The 17,991-nt window shown below is 38.0% G+C and overlaps 1 protein-coding gene across 5 annotated transcripts in view; it reads left to right on the top strand.

Annotated features, from left to right (window-relative positions):
- The window catches only part of gtf2ird1 (GTF2I repeat domain containing 1), a 46,623-nt gene that overhangs the window by 11,797 nt on the left and 16,835 nt on the right, over positions 1-17,991 (top strand). For 4 of the 5 annotated variants that reach the window (XM_067437787.1, XM_067437785.1, XM_067437786.1 and 1 more), the window contains exons 2-9: positions 7,673-7,802; positions 7,910-8,051; positions 12,112-12,291; positions 12,415-12,598; positions 13,607-13,902; positions 14,073-14,168; positions 16,451-16,534; positions 17,543-17,726. In XM_067437787.1, the coding sequence (XP_067293888.1) occupies positions 7,677-7,802; positions 7,910-8,051; positions 12,112-12,291; positions 12,415-12,598; positions 13,607-13,902; positions 14,073-14,168; positions 16,451-16,534; positions 17,543-17,726 (1,292 nt within the window). In that variant the 5' untranslated portion in view covers positions 7,673-7,676. The remainder of the gene's footprint in view (positions 1-7,672; positions 7,803-7,909; positions 8,052-12,111; positions 12,292-12,414; positions 12,599-13,606; positions 13,903-14,072; positions 14,169-16,450; positions 16,535-17,542; positions 17,727-17,991) is intronic. The other variant, XM_067437784.1, reaches the window with a different exon arrangement.

The following is a 17,991-nucleotide window of genomic DNA, read 5'->3' as shown; positions in this document are numbered from 1 at the left end:
AATAGTTGGAATCGTTTGGGATCAACAGAACAAAATATATAACACTGGCCTGGTGTTTTTTTGGTATTTTACTTCGAAAATTCTACATAGTGCACCTTTAAGGCCTGTTTACACCAATGATGATAAATGTTAACCTAGAAATCAAGACACACCCTAGCGAATATGCCGTGAGTGTCATCTAGCAACTCTCAATACAGTTCTAAGCTGTAAAAAACAAACTCTGGTCGGGCCAATCACATCGTGTATAGAGTCGGTGGGCGGGGCTTAACAAAGTAACGGCCGAGTTGCGCTTGCATGCTACCAGTAAACACAGAAGCCGGCAAACGGCGGTCTTTCAAATCAGCTTTGACCGTGACTCTGGAAAACTTGGAGTTAAGCTTTTCTCTGAGAAAAGAACCAAGAACGGCACTGAAGTCATTCTTAAAAAGGGAAGATGTGTTCTGAGTTTTGCCGACCGGATACGGCGAATGTTTAATCTATCAACGAGCTCCGCTTCACGTTTCTCTGGTTGGTTGGCGCTATCCTACTGCACAGGGAGTTTGAAAGACAACCGTTTATCCCGCTCTTTAGATTGAGCCCTGTCAATGGTGAGTTTCCAGACCAAACATCTTGATGTGGGTCTGGCTTGTCAGGGGAGATAAATGTAACAATAAAGATATAGTTCTAAAAACTGTTCTCCATGCCACAACTATAATGATAACAGCACAGAAAAACAATATTGTTGGAATCAATTTAAAAACTATTTTGTCTCCAGCTTACAAACAATAAAAACATTGACAGCCTATCAGAATCCATCCTAATTTAATGAGCTTGAGTATTTAAAGCGCTAGACGAATATGCAGTGAGCTATCAGAATAAACAATACATTGTTTGCTGATGCGGACGGTAATATAGTTATCCTTATAGTTATCATCCTTGGTGTTAACGGGCCTTTAAATTTGGTTATTTGAATAAATCGGAAAGTGAAGTAGAGATAACGAGGTGATGGTGTTGTACGTAATATTACACTCAGGCAGAGGCATCCGGCTTTGCCTTGTAGCAGGATTTATAGGAGGTTTTCAGACGAGTAATAGTAGTACTGGGCTCTCTCTGTGTAGTCTGTGGTTTTGGCTTTGCCCGGAGGCTGGGATAATGGCTCCCAGTGTCTGGAGAGATTAAAGGCCAGAGCTGCATTGTTCACATGCCTCGAGATTAGTTTCCAAGGAAACGGATTGCGGTTGCCATGTGAACACAAGGGCCGGAATTAGGATTGCGTTATTTATTTATTTGTTTGTTTTACAGCTCACATTTGTCATCCCTGTCATTTCTTGTCTTTAAACTGTCGCTTCATTTGCGCTCTTTTTTTTTTTTTAACCCAGTCTCATCCGTACTCAAGTTTACAGCATTGTAGTTTAGAGACGGCATTGCTGAAATCGAGATTGGAGGCCTCAGGGGGGCGTCTGTCGAGAGGGACGGGTAAAGTAGTTCACTTTAGAGGTCTCATGCTTCCAGGCCCTGTCTTGCTTCCAAGGAGAACAAATTAAGGATGAAGGGTTTTAAGGCAATAATCTGAGCTAGCTTTAATTGGTTGACAAAGGCTTATAGTAATTAGCTGCTTTCACATGTGTGTGACGGATTTTGGTGTATTAGCACAGGAGAGGGTATTACTATCACTTTGCAAAGCTTCTTACAGGTTTTCCATCCTTCAATACGTTTTTTACAGCTGAAAATATTTTAAAAAGTTAATGGGGAACTTGAAACCTTAATTCTTTTTAGTATATTTAAAAAAAAGGTTTGTTTTTGCATATAATTATCACAGTATTAATTACAATTAGTTGTTATGGTTGTCCTGTCACGTCTGTGGTTCCTGCAGACCATAATCAGGGAAGATGTCACATCAGTGTTTTAACTATTCACTATAAGAAGTCAAAATCATGTAATTTAATGTAAATTTAATGTGTATCATCCTTTATTGGAAAATTAAACACTTTATCAAAGTTGGAGAATTGCCTGAATCTTTAAAGTTTAAACATCTGAGAAGATAATGATCAAATTATATTTTATAAAAATCTGTCAAATATGTCAACACGCCTGTCAAGTTTATAATTTTACATCAGCAGATGTAAGTCAAATAAGACAAATACTATGACTTATCTCAAGTTCACTCATTTAAAAGTGGGGTAAGTGCTATCTGGTAACCGTTGTTGATATTTCAAATCACCAAAACAAACACGCCCCTACACCCAAAAGGGTCTTGCCCCTATTTTGATAGCGCCACCCCACACATACGTAACCCAGAGGCATCAACGGCTATGGCAAAATCTCTGTGTATCTAATCCAGGTCGAATATTCAATGAAAAGTCATCCCTTCTATCACAAAAACACAAACCGTTCTTGTGAACAACTCGATAGTACACGAGCAAGACAGTCCAACTAACGAACATATTACAATTATGACAAGATTAGAGTTACAGCAATCACAAAATCACAAACCGTTCTCATGAACAACTCGATAGTACACAAGCACACAGTCCAGCTAACGACATATTACAATTATGACAAGATTAGAGTTACAGCAATCACAAAATCACAAACCGTTCTCATGAACAACTCGATAGTACACAAGCACACAGTCCAGCTAACGACATATTACAATTATGACAAGATTAGAGTTACAGCAATCACAAAATCACAAACCGTTCTCATGAACAACTCGATAGTACACAAGCACACAGTCCAGCTAACGACATATTACAATTATGACAAGATTAGAGTCATAGCGATCACAAAATCACAAACTGTTCTCATGAACAACTCTATAGCACGAGCCGACAGTCCAACTAACATATTACAATTATGACTGGATAAGGGTTATATAGATCATGAAAAGAGTAAACAAACATATATTAGGAGTATAGTATCTTACTTGTCGGAGACATTTTGTGAGCTGATGCTTGAAGCACACAGTGATGAGATTTAGATGCTCCATACGGTGTGGAAATGAACGGGTCTTTATCATCGCTGAAGTGAGCCACAATACGATCGCAAATGGACTAACAAGTGAACATGACACACGAGCATAGTCAAGCAAAAGCAGCATATATTAGACTAGTTCTCGTCTAATGTCCGTCATGTGTGACTTGTGTGTTTTGAATAATGACGTGCACAGAGCGAGAGCGAGCGCTCTTCTCACCATCAATAGTAGACACGCCCCTTACCTGCTGATTGGCTACAAGTTTGTTATTCCACTCGGCCCGTGTCCTTTTTCTAAAACGGTTTTGAAATAACACTTATCCCACCTTTAACAGTTCATCTGTTGCCAAAATGATGCAAAAAATAAAAAGAATAGAAAATGATTGAAATTCAGAATCCATAGTTTGTGTATAAAAATGTCTGCCACAACCAAGCCTGCATTCTCCCTCTCAGATGCTTAAGCTTTCGCGCCTCGATCGCCCCCCGGTGACCGGTCCCAGTATAGCAGCCCCTCTGTGTTTTCTAATGGACGCGAGGCAAACTAAACAATAAAATTACACTTCAAATATTTTCCCCCCAAAGTTAGTTTATGTCACTGAAGGCAGTTATCATCACGATGATTTCATTTCAAGTGTTTTTAAAATAAGTTTAGTTTTAGTTAGTTATTTGATGCTATAAAAATAGGGGTTGTGACATCATGATTGACAGCTGAGACTGACGGCTTCTCTGTGTGAAGTTGTCACTGAGGCACTAACGGACTTTTTTCGGAATTTTTGGGAGCAGATTGGAGCTTTAGCTTTAATTTCTACATTTCCATAACTGTTTATTTCACACCAACATAATTAATTGTTCTGCATCTGCGAGAGTGTGGGCGGGCTTTTGATATCGCAGCTGTACTTCCTGCTCTACTTCCTGCGCTCTACTGCGCAACTCCGGTCCCGAAATCGCTACTGCGCAGACTCGGTCCCAAGATGTCAGCGCCGTGCAGGCCGCCTGAAAGCTTTAAACTGCCTAGCGGAAACGGATGATGTCGAGTCGTCCATATTTTTTTACGGTCTGTGGTCACAACCAACACAAGTCGAATGATGTTCACTAACTTGGTGAAGTTTTTCACTTAGATTTGATGTTTATTCTCTTTAGCATGCAGTGTAAAGTATTTCACTTATTTCTCTGACAATTCCGATTCAATTTCAGTAAGTGAAGAACATATTTGTACTCGCATGTATTATGCACATTATCGTCTTTAACAGACAGCATGTTGAAGCAGCTCAGGCCGGCATTTTCTCCCTCGGTTTGGAAAGCGATGGCATCCGCAAAAACATTTAGTAGTGTGAGTTTTCTAGGAAATGCGTGTACTCGCTTAAACCTCTGCTTCACGTAAATACTACTGTGTGCATTGTACTGTGCACGTTATTCTTTGACATACATCAATGTTGTGATATTGAAATCATGCGGATTTGAAAACAGATGGATGCAAGGTAATAATAATCATTTATTTCTTAGCCAGCAAATAATCAATGAAGTGATTGATGTGCCCATGAGTGTGTTACGTCAATGTTTTTGGTTCTAACATTTCAACCAACAGCCAACCTAAGTTTTTGACGGACGTGATAATGTGCGTAAGGGGTGAACTACATTTGATTTTTGGGAAATTATAAAACGTGCTGGATACTTATACTTATTTTATGGAATGAAATGTATTTATTGGCTTAAATAATTACATATTAATCAGAGACTGACATGTTTGTTTTTTATTTTATTTTATTTTTACCAGAAGTGGTTTTGATGCACAATGTTGTTTTTAACGTCTCTTATAACAAAAATATTTATCTGATATTAAAATCACTTTTAAAAAACTGTTGTACCATCATCACCCCTTAGCAGATTTTGACTCATGTTGTATGCGGTACTATACAGAAGTCTAAATTCATATACGAACTGTGGCAACTTCTCCAAGATTCTTGAAGAACTGCAGTACTGTAAGGGCGTTTTCACACCTGAAAGTCCGCACCAAGGTCCGAACCAAAGTTTGTGTTTGGACATTTGGTTCTTTTTGGTTTGCTTTCACATTGCAATTATGTTAGCGCACCAAAGAACTTTACATGACGCACTGGCGTCCTGTCGTCATCATCTCTGTGGGCTGCATCTTAACATTGATTGGTTTGTTAGCGGACGTGCGTCTGACGTCATTGTGTTGTCAATTCAGCGGCTAACTTTGACAAGAATGAATAAACAGACCCATCGTTGCCAATACTGTTAATATTATGGCATTACTATCTGCAGCACCAACTATACTCGAGGCAAATTCACCAAATGAACGTCCTCGTTGTGCAAACATTTTATCGGCGCCGTCAGGAAAGGAGGAGCTCCTAGAAGATATAGGCTTTTTAGCCAAACAATGTATTTTATTTTAAAGTTATTTTTAAATATTATAATGTTATTTTTAAATTTCATCTAGGCTATATTGGTTATGAAACGTGCACAGATGTGCAATATATGTCAAAGACATCGAGACAGAAATAATTTTGACCACTTCATTAAGTTTTGTTTTGTAGAAAGCTTTGTATTTTTTATCTTAATTTTAATAAATGTTTCATCGTTTGCCTGAATTTAATAAATAAGCTTAAATAAATAATATAGCAGACATCCCGTGACAGAGTGATCATTTGCGTTGCACATGAACTGGAGCGGTCAAGCAGAGCACGCCGTTCACGCGAGCTGAAATGACTACACAAGCGGTTCTGTTTAAAATGCTGCGCGCTCCATCACTGCATGTGCTGTGAGTTTAATCTGTGTTTTTTCACTAATCCTACACCAGAACTTCCTGTAAGGGTGCTTTCACACCTACCTTGTTTGGTCCGGATTTTCGGACTTTTCAGTTTGGTACGAACCAAAATTACAGGTGTGAAACCTCCCTCGGACCATGGTCCGGACCAAACAGACGAAATTTGGTCCGACGTCAAGAGGTAGTCTCGGTCCGGACCAAACAGAACAAAGGTTCGGTTCGTTTCTTGTGTGAAAGCATTTTCTGTATAGTTCGGACTTTCAGACCATTTACAGGAAGTTCTGGTGTAGGATTAGTGAAAAAAAACACAGATTAAACTCACAGCACATGCGGTGATGGAGCGCGCAGCATTTCATCCAGAACAGCTTGTGTAGTCAGCTCGCGTGAACAGCGTGCTCTGCTTGACCATTTGAGTTTCGGTTTATTTATGAGACCGGTCCAGTTCATGTGCAACGCAAATGATCACTCCGTCACGGGATGTTATATTATTTATTTAAGCTTATTTATTAAATTCAGGCAAACGATGAAACATTTATTAAAATTAAGATACAAAATAAAGCTTTCTACAAAACAAATCTTAATGAAGTGGTCAAAATTATTTCTGACTCGATGTCTTTGCACATCTGTGCACGTTTCATAATCAATATAGCCTAGATGAAATTTAAAAATAACATTATAATATTTAAACATAACTATAAAATAAAATGCATTGTTTGGCTAAAAAGCCTATCTTCTAGGAGCTCCTCCTTTCATGTCGGCGCCGATAAAATGTTTGCACAACGAGGACGTTCATTTGGTGAATTTGCCTCGAGTATAGTTGGTGCTGCAGATAGTAATGCCATAATATTAACAGTATTGGCAACGATGCGTCTGTTCATTCATTCTTGTCAAAGTTAGCCGCTGAATTGACAACACAATGACGTCAGACGCACGTCCGCTAACAAACCAATCAATGTTAAGATGCAGCCCACAGAGATGATGACGACAGGACGCCAGTGCGTCATGTAAAGTTCTTTGGTGTGCTAACATAACTGCAATGTGAAAGCAAACCAAAAAGAACCAAATGTCCAAACACAAACTTTGGTTCGGACCTTGGTGCGGACTTTCAGGTGTGAAAACGCCCTAAATGGTCTGAAAGTCCGAACTATACAGAAAATGCTTTCACACTAGAAACGAACCGGACCTTTGTTCAGTTTGGTCCGGACCGAGACTTCCTATTTTCGTCGGACCAAATTTAGTCTGTTTGGTCCGGACCATGGTCCGAGGGAGGTTTCACACCTGTAATTTTGGTTCGTACCAAACTGAAAAGTCCGAAAATCCGGACCAAACAAGGTAGGTGTGAAAGCACCCTAAGATGTTTCAGTAAAACAATGCTGTAAAGTGAGGATGTTTCCTAAAACAATGCCATTATAGATTTTATTTATGAATAAACTTCTATGAACTAAATCAAATTACTATTTGGTGTGACCACCCTTTTCTTTTTCAAACAGCGCCATTTCTCTTTGGTGCACTTTACACAGGCAGATTTGAAGATGGTGAGATCAGATCTCTGTGTGGGCCAGCCCTTCTGTCCCCTTGTTCATATAATTAATTTCAATATATGACAAAGTCAGAAAAGGCAAATAATGATAACATATACATACATGCATACAAATAAACAAACAAACAATAAATCCAATACATACTACACATTATTCATAAAAGAACCTTGATAAGAATAAGTTGCACCAAATCTGCATATTAAAATGATTACTGACATGAGTCATATGTTTGTGAATCAGACTACACTGAATGATTGCGCTGAATGACTGTTTGTATTGATGTGTATCCTACATGGTAAAGTCAATTTCTAGAGATGCTTTGCGTTATTTTGTAGATTATACATTTTTCACTTGCTTACGGCATCATAAATTGTTTATTCTGTCTTTCCCTCAGAAGAATGGCACAGGTACGGAAGCTGGGCTGTGATGGGATGAGGACCAACTCTCGGCCAGAGCTCAAAGTTCCCCAAGCATCAGCCAGACAAGAGATCCTCACCAGCCTAGTGTCTGCTCTGGACTCTGTGGTAAGACTGTACTATGTTCTCAGACAATTTAAAGAAACTTACAGTAAGGGTGTTACCGATATGCGACATTTTTGTGGTGGATGACTTGAAACTAAATGTGTTTGCAGTGCACTGCCATGTCTAAACTGAATGCTGAGGTGGCCTGTGTCACTGTGCATGAGGACAGCGTGATCGCCGTGGGAACAGAGAAAGGAAGAATCTTCCTAAACTCAAGAAAGGAAATACAGACAGACTTTCACAAGTTCTGCAGTAAGTCTACATGAAATCCAAATGTATTGTTTTTGCTTTCTTAATACATGTGTATAGCCTAGAAATCTAGAAGCACCCTAGCGGCAGCAAATCGAATTTGCAACAAGTGTCTTTTGGGACTTCTGGGGCCCCATTTATAAAACTTTCTGTGGATTTCATCATAAAAATGTACGTACACACAAAAGCTAGATTTTGCTTACACACAAAAAAATTCAGATTTATAAAACCATGCGTACGCCAGAACTTGCGCAAAAATCCCTTTATAAATCCCAGCCAGCAGCAGATTGTGCGTACGTGCTTCTCCACCCTGTCTCCTCCCCAAAATCACCATATATGAAGCTTACAACGCCTAGTTTTACTATTCATGACCTCATCTGCACATCATTTGCATGCATTCCCATCCATGTGACACCATGTTTAACACTGTCAAAGGTAAAAGAGATTGAAAAATATTAGATACCGATTATATATGCCATTTGTGCCTTACACATTGCATTGCTGAAAATCATTCATTATCCTTTTTATGTTGTAGAATAAATATATCAAAATATCAATAAAAACTAAATTGTATAAAATACTTCTCAAGTATTTAATTTTTAAAAAAAAATAAAGTGTTATTTTAATAATTTTTTTAAAGTTAATTTTAAACACTTAAAATCAAATAAAATGCATGCAGTTTTGCTGATAATGTCCCTGAATGAAACCTCGTTCTCTCCTTATTCTGCCATTGGTGTAATCCTCCAACAGTGCCAGCAGTGTCATCATGAAGCATTACATACCCGGGTCACCGGAGGATTTATATGTTTCTAACAAATAGACTGATCATTAACACCTTGACAAAATCACAGAATTAATTAGCGGGCAAATATTTTAGACCAAAATGTTATAGTGAACACATGCTTCTTCATGACGGTTTTGTAATGAACACCGTAATGGTTAATAGCTAGGACTGATGATGAGTAGCGATTGCGCTTCATGACTGTATTTGCAGACTTTGACATTTTATGATATATGTAGCCTACATTAAGGAAAATGTGACCCTGTCTGTGAAAACCCTCCTAAAGTCATTTTTTTGTGATTCACTGTTTTCAACATAAAATCATTCTACATAATGTAAAGAACATTCTGTTAAAATATAACCTTGATATCTCTTATATTAACTGAGTATGGCTATGTTAAGGATTTGCTGAATTTCGGGCGAAAATCATGTTTTTGAGAAATTCCAATGTAAACACAAGCTTATTTTTAAAACTGCAACACATTTCATGCATAATTATCCTGAATATGAGCCATATACCACATTAAAGCTGAGATTCTCCCATTTTCTGTGATATATGACACATTTATGGGAAAATTCTTAAAGGTTTGTAAAACAGGCCTATTTATTATGATGCATATGTCCAAAAAGCACAAAAACATTCAAACGAATTGGGGGTACAAGAGCTTGATTGTAGCAACAATTACCAAGTCAGTTAATTGAAATTATTTGTATAACTTTATTAATAAAATTAAATATCCAGTTTCTGTATGGTTCGGTATTTGCTATGTTCATGGGAAAAAGGACTACTGTCAAATAAAAATAAAGAAAAGAACAAATAACTTAAATACAAGCAGCAGCACAAATAATTACTATTGAGCAAAGATAATAAAATAATGCTTTTTTCTTTTCTTTTCAGAAAGGTCTAACATTAGTTTTAGGTAAATAAATTGAATAAAGTAATCAAATGAAAAGTTACTGCATATTTAACTGTTTAAATTAAATATTAATCCTTATTAAACTTCCAAAAGCTATTCAATCAAGAGCAGTGAGTGATTCCTCATCTTCTTTGACATTAAACAGACAGCAGTAAAGGCTACTGCCCCTTTAAGACCCAGGGGTGTTGCTCTCTCGACTGTATGCCAACTTAAGGCATATTCAGACTATGTCTGCTTGGATACTCATCAAGATGGACATGTTGACATCGGCTACTTCTTGTGAGTTTGTCCGTTCAAGCACAAGACTTGAAAGAGAGCTCAATAGTTGCGCGCTGAGAGACGTGCATGTGCGCGCTTTCGGATGACCGCACAGAGACAACACTTCTCACATCGCGATCGCATTCTGGTTCTACACCCGTATTCATATTTGAAGATACGACAGCACTCACATGCATTGAACAAAGTTTACTAAGAGAGACCGTTTGCCCACGTTTTTCTTTTATTATCGCCTTATGTATAACTGAGGAGCCAGCACGTGTATCCATCGACAGAAACATACATAAAGCATTATTTTCAAGTTACAACCTATATTAAAGATGCCTCATCAGATGTGAGATGAACCGTGATGCAAGTGCTGAAACCTTTTACGCGGCACCCCGCTCACCCCGGTTGGGAAACACTCCATTAATCTGACGCACCACCATCCACAACATGTTTTAAATAGACACACAGCAGGCCTAATATGACTTTATATTAAGATGGTTATTATTGGCACAATGTTGAGCTACAAAACAAAGAAGAAAATATTAAAATATTGGCGATGACACGAAAATATCTCGCCAGACATCTGAACCTGAATCAATGACCTGACTGCCGCTCGTGCCGATTGATATTAATGTCTTTCTCTTCCTAATGGTAAAAAAAGGAAGTTCCTGAACTGAATAAAATACAAATCAGCTGGTGTTGTTGCGCTGAAACCCCCCTGAGATGATTAAAATCGACGTTTAGGGAGCCCGCATCCGATATTTTTTTTGTGCAAAAGTATAAAGTGTAGTGTCAATAAAATCACTAATTTCAGTATTTATAATGTTATGAATTAAAAATTGAGTGTTGTATTTCAAACCCCTTGGTATAATTTATCATTTACAGCAATAAGCACAAATTACCTGTTTTTATGGCTATGGCACTTTGACGATCAAAATCTCATTATTAAATTTTGCGACTTTAGCCGGGGTTTCACAGACGGGGTCACAAATATTTTGTTTTTACGCTGTGTTCTGCAGTTCTCTATTAAAAGGGCATTTCATACTATTCTGTATCACATGTAATCGCGCCATCTCCTCCTACGCGCCTGTTGTGGACAATGTGACTGTATTATAATTATTTTGCTATTATAGCTGATTATAATTTTTTTTAATACATTTTGAATTACGTTTGGATTTTTCTAGATGCATATTGCCTAAAACAATCAGCACAAATAACACTGTTGGATTTAATCTTCATGATAATGTGAATATAATGTATATACTTCACAAGAAAAGCAGGTGCCGATCATCTGCGTTTCTCCCCATTAACCACGGCCACTTCAAATGTCTGACCAATCACACAATAGTTCTCCGACACCTGCAAGAAAAAAGTTCTGCTCAGATGATGTGTCGAGAGCGAGCTGCGAGAACTCCCGAACCAGGGCTGGGAGAACAAAATGACTTCATTTTATTCTCGCAGACCTGGGAGCGAGAACAATTTTTTCCAGGGTGGAAAAAAACCAGGGTGACCAGCAGGGTGAGTAAAAATCTTTTACTCACCCTGCTGTTGTTCCAATGCCCTATGTCCTTTTATCTTTTTCGGACCTCAAAAGCAGAAATTTAAAAAACAGTCCTTCAAATGCTTCATCCTATAATGGCAGTAATTAGCGACCAGGCTAAAACTTTACAAAAATTATATACAAAAGCATGCGCCATATATGGAAAGTGTTCAGACGCATACTATAAGGTTTTCGAGAGAGAAACCATATTGTCATGAAGACGAAGACATATATCCTACTGTTCAAAAGTTTAGGGTCAGTGAGATGTTTTTTGTCTGTTTGTTTTTGAAGGAATTTAGTTCTTTTATTTTGCAAGGATGCATTAAATTAATCAAAAGGGACAGTAAAAACATTTATAATTTTACAAAATATTTTTATTTCAAATAAACACTATAACAACAATATAATCAAATGGAAACCCTAGTTATTTAAAATTGTATTAATATATCACAATTTTACTGTTTCTACAGATCCCAAAATTTTGACCAGTTCCTTTTTGAAAAGTGTGTTGAGGCTAGTTGTATTGTTTGCTCAGAAATAACAGATTTTTTTTTTCTACAGAAGTGTCTTGTCTGCAAGCGTTAACTTCTATGAACTCCCACACCAAAGTTCCTGATGTGGACTGCAGCAGGACTGGCAAAGACTGTGGGCAGCAGGGCAGACAGAGAGCCTTAACAGACACTCATTCCAACATCTTCGTCCTAAGGAAGATGGTGGAGGAGGTGTTCAGCGTGCTTTATAGTAAGTTGATAGTAGTTGATTAGGGTTCTCTTCACATTATTATGGGATGAAAACTAAAAAATGATGTACAGTATTTTGCAAAAAAAAAAAATCCACTTAAATTATTATTATTATTTTTTTTAGGTGAGGCTGTTGGGAAGAGCAGCCTGGTCCCTGTGCCTTATGACTGGATTCTCAAGGATCCCAGCTCAGTGGTTGTCTATGGCCTGCCTGATGGTGTGACTTTGAGAAAGCCTTCGGAATATGACACCAAGACCTTAATGAAGATCTTAGAGCAGAGCAATCGCATCCGCTTCATAGTCAAAAGGTCAGTCGTCTTGTTGATTTTTGTTTTAAAATACACTGGAAAGAATGCAAATGCCAAATTAATTATTTTTCACAATGAGATTGTAAAATTAAACAGAAATAATGCATCTATTTGAACCCCACATAAATGATGAAGATTTTCTTTCCTGTAAAACCTCACAAAATAAAATATACACTTTCGGGCAGCTGTCTCTTACCATTTTAAATAGAGGTTGTTATTGTTGTCAGAGAAGATGGAAATAGATAAAAGCCATTGCAGCAACAAAAATAACAAGATGAATGTAAACATGTAATATGACAGCCTGCAGACAAAATGGATATACACACTCTAGAATTTGGGTATCTAATTTATTTTTAATGATTAAGGATGCACTAAATTATTAAAAAGTAACAGTTAAGATGTTTTACATCATTGCAAAAAACTGATAATAATAATAAATGTTTCTTAAGCTCCAAATCACCAATTGAATTTCTGTGATTTGAATCGTGTGACACTGAAGACTGGAGTAATGATGCTGAAAATTCAGCATTACCATCACAGGAATAAATTACGTTTTGGAATATAATCAAATAGAAAAAAAGTTATTTTAAATTCTAATAATATGTCACAATATTGCTGTTTCTACTATACTTTTAATCAAATAAATACAGCATCTGTGAGCACAAGAGATATCTTTCTTTATTACAGTATTTTGATTCAAAAAAATCTTTCATTCAATCTTTCAATCTTTCATTCAAAAAAAAAAAAGAGTTGATAATCATATTAAATGAAGTTTGTTGGTGTGTATAGTTGGTATTAAAACTGTTTGCAAACTTTTGTGATTTAAAAAAATCTGTTTTAAATAAATACCACAACAAAGACCAAAACAGTGTGTGTGTGTGTGTGTGTGTGTGTGTGTGTGTGTGTGTGTGTGTGTGTGTGTGTGTGTGTGTGTGTGTGTGTGTGTGTGTGTGTGTGTGTGTGTGTGTGTGTGTGTGTGTGTGTGTGTGTGTGTGTGTGTTTTAATAGAACACCAGAAGAACCCTCTCGGGATGCCAAATCCTGTCCGGAAGTCAACCATCACTCTTCGACCTCAAAGAGCGTAAGCAACCACGCCTCAGTCAAGCCCTCCGTGCAGGAAGTGTCTGCCAGCAACTCCATGCTCTCCAGCTTCCTGTACGGCATGCCCATGTCCTCCCAGCCCCACCCAGACAGCAAGCTGGACCTGAAGCCCACATCACTGCACAGCATTGGTAAAGAGCGGCTGGGCATGTGGGCGTCCGCAGAGGAGAAAGCGGTTCAGGCCAAGGAATGTGCTGACAATGGTTAGAGCCTCCTGTTGTCTTTCTATATACATTGGTTTCCACTACCTGGAAACTAATTACTGTTTCACTTATGATGGTTGATATCACACTTGTAGATGCTGAACCATAAGGATGTGGTTCTTTTTCATGTACTTAACTCTGAGCTTATAGCTCTGACTGTGTGTGTCCAGGCGAACGAATAGGGCTGGCAGCGGATCTTACCCAGAGCCCTCCCAGCATCCATGTCTCCAAGCGCCTTCTGTTCTCCATAGTGCATGAAAAATCAGGTGGGTGACAGACTGTACTCACCATTACAGCGTCTGGCCAAGGACAAGCTGGCCTTCATTTCAGTGGGTTTTATGGGGTCCCAAGCAGTGTGTCTAATAGAACAAGAACAGGATATAGACCTGGAAATTATTTTCCTCTGACATGTACTCTTCTTGCAATACTATAAAGTTCACGCAAAAATAAAAGTTCTGTCATTATTTGTTCACCCTGATGCTAGTCCAAACCTGTATTATACTACATTTTCAGTGACACATAAAAGGAAGAGGATCTAAAAGGAGAATCTGAAAAGACAAGCACTATAAAGCTCATGCACTGTTCAGTCTTCTGAAGCCAAATAACTTTGTGACAATTTAACATTTTGTCATTATTCATTACACCATAAAAGTTAGTAATTAAAGGGGGGGGGGGGGGGTGAAATGCTGTTTCATGCATACTGAGCTTTTTACACTGTTAAAGACTTGGATTCCCATCCTAAACATAGAAAAAGTTTCAAAAACTAATGTTGGACGTTTGATGGAGTATTTCTGTGTTAAAAATACTCTCACAAGTTTCAGAGAGATTTTTTCGAGTATGGCTCAGCTTGACGTTAATAGACCGGAAGGTCCTTGTATGGGCCGTACGGGCTCTTCTCTCGGTAGGGTGCGCGCGCGAGGGACTAGAGCGAGAAAGGAAATGCACGCCCATAAACACTGCTCTCAAGCTGCAGATCCAGTCGTCCGTGAACACTTATGTCGGTTATAGTCAGCGGCAGCGCTGCATTTGAACCGATTTGAACGCAGAAATGACGGGAAGCTTCACAACATCGCTTCAGTCGCATTGCAAAGTGGATCTCCACACTCCAAAAAGTGTGTTTTTGACGGAGTGGTCCCAGCGATAAAGGTTCGGTCCTGCTTTGGAAGCAGCCGGTGAGTAAAACTGCTTCAAATGTCTGTGCTGTTGCTTATCGTCGCATGAGTAAACATCAGTAAACGACACGATCGCGTGCTTCGTCATTCAAATGCGCTAACGGACTTCATTGTTGTTCTATGTAAAACGTTACACTAGTCTGACGTGCAAAACCGTTTTGCTTGCTACTGCTAAGGTTTAGTCGCATACAATAGTCCATAAACTGAATCATGTCCTCATAAACTGCGAGTAAAGACACACAAATGTTGACAGGCCACTAAATACAGTACATACCACAGAGACGGACGTCCTGCTGTTGCTGTTTCTATTTTAGCTTCCGAATTAGATTCTGGATCATATCTATTAGCTGAGATCGATAGCAAGGGTTTCTCCACGCTTGAGGACGTCACCGCTTTGCGCATTCGTCATTCTTTAGCTCCGCCCACACGATACGCCTCCAGGGACTCTGTTTTTTCCGGAAAGACTCGGTACAGCCTATATTTCTTTTATAAATATAATAAAACTAAAGACTTTTCGGAGATATGAAGGATGCAATACTACTCTATAGGTACTCAAGATTGACATGAGATTGACTGAAACTGAGTGTTTCACCCCCCCTTTAAAAATACAAAGGAGGAATTATCTGTTTACATATGCACTAATTAGCATACATTTCATCGTTTCAAACGTTCAGACTACAGATGATAATAAAACTGTAAAGTTTGGTGCATGTAAGACACAAATAGATGTAATAAAACATTTTTATAGTCCATCTAAAAGCTTTGATAGAGGGGATAAGGGTGGGTTAGCAAATTAGTCTTTTTGGAAGCTTGACATATTGAAACGATTACTAATAAACTGTTGTTTAGTTTGGAAAAAAGCAGCACAAAGATTCTTCAGAAAATAACAACATATGGGTTTGGAATGACTTGGTGAGTAAATAATAACAGAATTTCTCCCAGTAAGAAAACACAGCTAATGTATAATTTCAATTCACTGTAAATAAATCTGTCATGTCTAAGGACCCAGAATTATTCTTTATATATCGGGGTATTTGTGTATCAGGGTATTTGTTTAGATATGGCTTCAGGAGTATGAGACATAAAGAGGGCTGGTCTTGGCAGAGTGGGCGGTAGTAATGGGAGTTTGGCCAGGTCACCTGGGCTACCGAGGTCTGTTCCTCTCAAAAGATCAGCGTGAAATCTTCAGTCACTGCAGAGAGTCAGGACCTGCCTTAAATGTCTTTTATGTCTAAACGAACAGAGGAAAACCTCAATGTATCCAAATACATTTCAGAAAATGTTGATTAAGACTGTGGTATTATAGCTTTTTCCTCAACAGGGAACATATGAAAGATGGTTACATGATACATTTTTGTTTCGTATTGCATGCACAGAAAAGTGGGATTCGTTCATCAGGGAGACAGAGGATATCAACACTCTTCGAGAATGTGTTCAGATCCTCTTCAACAGCAGATATGGTGAGCTTACAGTGCAGAATTCACAGCCATACCACCACTATAAAATAAAATAATTATATTGATTGAAAAAGTGTGTAGAGGTGATGTGCAATTTTTAACCCTTAAAAGTTTGACATGAAATAAAAAATAATAATATATATTTTCTGAAATGGAGCCATTTATTGAAACTTTAAACAAAATCTAAAAATCTAAATCGCTCGTATAGTGTGATTATAGGATAGTATGGAGAAAAACACCTACATTTTATGAGCAAAAGTATGCAGTTTGGTGCTGTTGTTTATATTTATAGGATGAAAATATAAGATTAAATTCTGATAGCTTGTAATATAAATCAGTGAGATATTTATAATAGTATAGCAGGGTACTTAGAAAAAAATACACAAATATCAATTGTTGCTGAATATAGACAAATAAAATGTCTTAGTAAGACATAAACTCTAGTTCATTCTGGGTGCAGAACATATAATGCAATGCAATTCTATAATGACTGAGATGTACAAATAAACATTCCTCAAAAGTCTAGTTTTAACATAACATAATGAAATATAATTTTACTGAAAGCCCTTTTACTTGCTAATCAATATCAGACAGATGACAAAGCATGTGGTAGATTGTGTACAACAGGTTTTTCAGCAAAGTATTGATCATGTTGATAGTTTACAGACCTTAGTTATTTGCTTATGAAATATTATACAATAGGGTATATAATTTACCCTATTGTATAGGTAATATAGTTTTTGTTTATCCCAGCTTAATATGCAGAGAACTGTAAGTAAACCATTAGTAGCTTGATCACCGAAAAGTTTAAATACTGCGTCTCTGTGGTGCTCTAAAAAACAACCAACAAAGCAACATTAGCTCTACCTATGGTGTGCGTCTGGGCTGGGATCACCTTTTTGGATGACCATTGGCAATTGGGGGACGGTTTAAAAACATTTGGTAACATTGGTAGAGCTGAAAGTACACGCAACAGCTTTAACTCATCACTTTAACTGATGTTTATTTCAGCTGAGGCATTAGGCCTGGATCACATGGTTCCTGTGCCATACCGGAAAATCGCCTGCGATCCTGAAGCGGTGGAGATCATTGGAATTCCAGACAAGATTCCCTTCAAGAGACCGTGCACTTACGGTGTGCCCAAACTCAAGCGGATCCTGGAGGAAAGGCATGCTGTCCGCTTCGTTGTCAGAAGGTTCGAGGCTCAATCTGAACATGCTTTTATTTTGAGGACTAATGTTAACCTGACTAAGGAGATTTCCCTTTATGTGACATAGCTGCTCAATTACATTACCAACGTAGTTAAACTGAAACAGCGGTGGTGTGATTTGTCGCTCTTCCAGTTTCAACATGTGACGGTGGTGTCAGAGATTTAATTACTGATAACCTTTCATTTTTGGTAATGTAATTAACAGTGGGGCTCATTGAAAATGAATCCAGATATTGGTACTGGATATACT

Source organism: Pseudorasbora parva, chromosome 3, assembly GCF_024679245.1.
Source record: "Pseudorasbora parva isolate DD20220531a chromosome 3, ASM2467924v1, whole genome shotgun sequence".
Classification (NCBI taxonomy): domain Eukaryota; kingdom Metazoa; phylum Chordata; class Actinopteri; order Cypriniformes; family Gobionidae; genus Pseudorasbora; species Pseudorasbora parva.
Note: the sequence above shows the minus strand (reverse complement) of the source record. Positions and strands in the feature narration are given on the sequence as shown.